Source organism: Montipora foliosa, chromosome 12 (genome assembly GCF_036669935.1).
Source record: "Montipora foliosa isolate CH-2021 chromosome 12, ASM3666993v2, whole genome shotgun sequence".
NCBI classification, from domain to species: domain Eukaryota; kingdom Metazoa; phylum Cnidaria; class Anthozoa; order Scleractinia; family Acroporidae; genus Montipora; species Montipora foliosa.
The window spans coordinates 502,072-504,571 of record NC_090880.1 but is presented as its reverse complement, the minus strand read 5'-3'; the positions used below and the strand labels follow the sequence as shown (position 1 = coordinate 504,571).

At 39.0% G+C, this 2,500-nt stretch overlaps 2 protein-coding genes and 1 long non-coding RNA gene across 6 annotated transcripts in view; 2 read left to right on the top strand and 1 right to left on the bottom strand.

Moving 5' to 3' along the window:
- LOC137978606 (adhesion G protein-coupled receptor E1-like) overlaps positions 1-2,500 on the top strand; it is a 193,562-nt gene that overhangs the window by 53,943 nt on the left and 137,119 nt on the right. The gene's annotated exons all lie outside the window — the stretch shown is intronic.
- Positions 1-2,500, top strand: part of LOC137979924 (uncharacterized) — a 35,590-nt gene that overhangs the window by 15,727 nt on the left and 17,363 nt on the right. For all 4 annotated transcript variants that reach the window (XM_068827237.1, XM_068827239.1, XM_068827236.1 and 1 more), the window contains one exon: positions 1,292-1,411. In XM_068827237.1, coding sequence (XP_068683338.1) covers positions 1,292-1,411 — 120 coding nt within the window. The remainder of the gene's footprint in view (positions 1-1,291; positions 1,412-2,500) is intronic.
- Positions 1,788-2,500, bottom strand: part of LOC137979925 (uncharacterized) — a 3,446-nt gene continuing 2,733 nt past the window's right edge. The window contains exon 2 of the long non-coding RNA XR_011118417.1: positions 1,788-2,497. This is a non-coding gene — a long non-coding RNA (uncharacterized lncRNA). The remainder of the gene's footprint in view (positions 2,498-2,500) is intronic.

Here is a 2,500-nt window from a genome sequence, read left to right as displayed (position 1 = left end):
GTCCACTGAAATGTAAATTTCTCTCCTCTTTGTTCCAGTTTGCTGCAATTTCTGAACTACATTTATGCTTTCTTATTAGAGTCAATTCTGGACACAATAAACACCAGGGCCCGGTTGTTCAAAAGCCGATTAACGCTAATCCCAGATTAAAAATTAACCAAGGAGTTTATTTCTCTTCTCTCAAATGCTGTTCAACGCTGATATTCGGCAAAACTTTACATTAGAAGAAGTCAATCTTGGAAAACAAAAATAAGCAAAAGAAACTTTCATCAAAAAGTTAAAACTTGAAACAAAAGTTTACGCTAATCTTGGATTAAGATAACCGGCTTTCGAACAACCGGGCCCAGATGTATATATCTAAACGAATTGCAGACGAAATCATCCTAAACGAGTTATTCGTCTCTAATATAAATTCACCCAAACGTTAAGATCCCATCTAAAAAATTGAGCCTTGCGAAATGTTCTCTTACTGAATTGGTTTCAGCCACGTTGCTCCGAGATTAACTTAACTGATGCCAAACAATCGAACGGCGTGCCATTTTAAAGTTTAATAGCCTGGTATCTAGCCTGTAATTGTACTTGAATCGTTCACTTTATCTTGTCCAAAACATACACATTTGGGACGACCTGGTCCAAAACAAAGGGATGTTAGTTGAAAACGTCTCTATCAGGCGAATTTAATCTACATCAACTTGCAGACAATTTAGAAATACCATCGATATAGGATTTTTCAAAGCAATTAAGTTAATGGGTGATCTCAATTGTTGGGTTGCTTGTGTATAATTATTAATTCGCAAATAAAAGTTCCCGAATATTACCGACAAGAAGCATGGCATGCTTTTCATGCTTTCCATCTCCATTATGAGCGCCGACAGAAATCTAATTAACAGCGAGATTGGTAGTAGATAGTTTTTATTGCAAGATCAAGACAGGAACTATGAAAGACGTACTCTCACTGAAAGAACTCGAAAACTAACTATTGATTTTTCCGATGTTTAAGTTGTTCCAGACATTAACGAGTGTTCGTCTGAAAATGAGTGTCACGTGAATGCCACGTGTACGAATACCATAGGATCTTACAATTGCACTTGCAAAGAAGGATATGGAGGAGACGGAAGAAACTGCTCAGGCAAAGTCAAAAAGGTGTAACGAAGGTTTTATCGCGACTGATGGTTACAGTTTTGTTTTGCACGCCTTGCGTGCCCGTTAGTCACGTGATGTTTTCGCAAATACCGACCTTGTTGTCGTGCTTTGTCCTCGAGTTCCCTTTGTTATGTTCATTTGGTTCCAGACATTGACGAGTGTTCATCTGAAAACAACTGTCACGTGAATGCCAACTGTACAAATACCCTAGGATCTTACAATTGCACTTGCAAGAAAGGATACGAAGGAGACGGAAGAAATTGCTCAGGTAAAGTCCTGTCTAATTATTTAGGGTACAATCGCGACTGGCCCGTTAGTCGGGTGAGGTTTTCGCGCACACCGACCTTGTTGTCGTGCTTTGTTTGAAAGACCATTTGTTATGTTCATTTGGTTCCAGACATTGACGAGTGTTCATCTGAAAACAACTGTCACGTGAATGCCAACTGTACAAATACTTTAGGATCTTACAATTGCACTTGCAAAAAAGGATATGGAGGAGCCGGAAGAAACTGCTCAAGTAAATTCCAGGCTGATGATTGAGGGTACAATCGCGACGTGTTTTGTTTTGTCGACCTTGTGGTCGTCGCCATGTTGTATTGCTTGGAACAAGAGGCTACGGGTAGTCTACACTTTGCTTGAAGGAATTTTATTCGTTTTTTTTTTTTTTTTAATTCACTAATAGTATTTCATTGATTATTTTTTTTGCTTCAATAGCTTGGTCAATGTCCAGTTCAATTCCGAAGTCCAAAGTCCATATTCCATGACCCAACCATATGGTTAGAATGGTTGTTTACATTCAAAACTGTTGTTAACGGGGTTGACTCCAATCAAAACCAGTAAACAGATATTTGCTTTACAAGTTTCCACGATGTATTTAAAAATACTTTACATCAATCAGCAGCCTCGGTACCTGGACATCAAAATTTCGAGTTGAACCTGGACAAATGTGAATTATAATGACAAGCCATTCGTTCCACATCGAAAGGTCCACACTTATTTTCTACTTAACAATTTTAGATTTGACATCCCATCGTCGGGATCAATGATACGACTCAAATAATCGGCCTACTCATTCTCTTTCCTCGGGATCCATTGGGTCTGAAAAGATACTCCCGATACGAGGAACTCATGACACGTTCACAATCATTTCAAATTCCAGAACAAAATTTAATCTCGTTACAGAAAGAAACTTGAGCACCATAACCAGCCAGACTAGCGTCAAAAGTCAAAATCGCATTACACTGAGACAGGTGTATTAATCGGGTTACCGTTAAATGCATCTACATGCCCTACCCAGGATTTCAATTCTTGTAAAATGCCTCCGGGAGTAGAAAGCACGTCATTCCACGAACGCCTT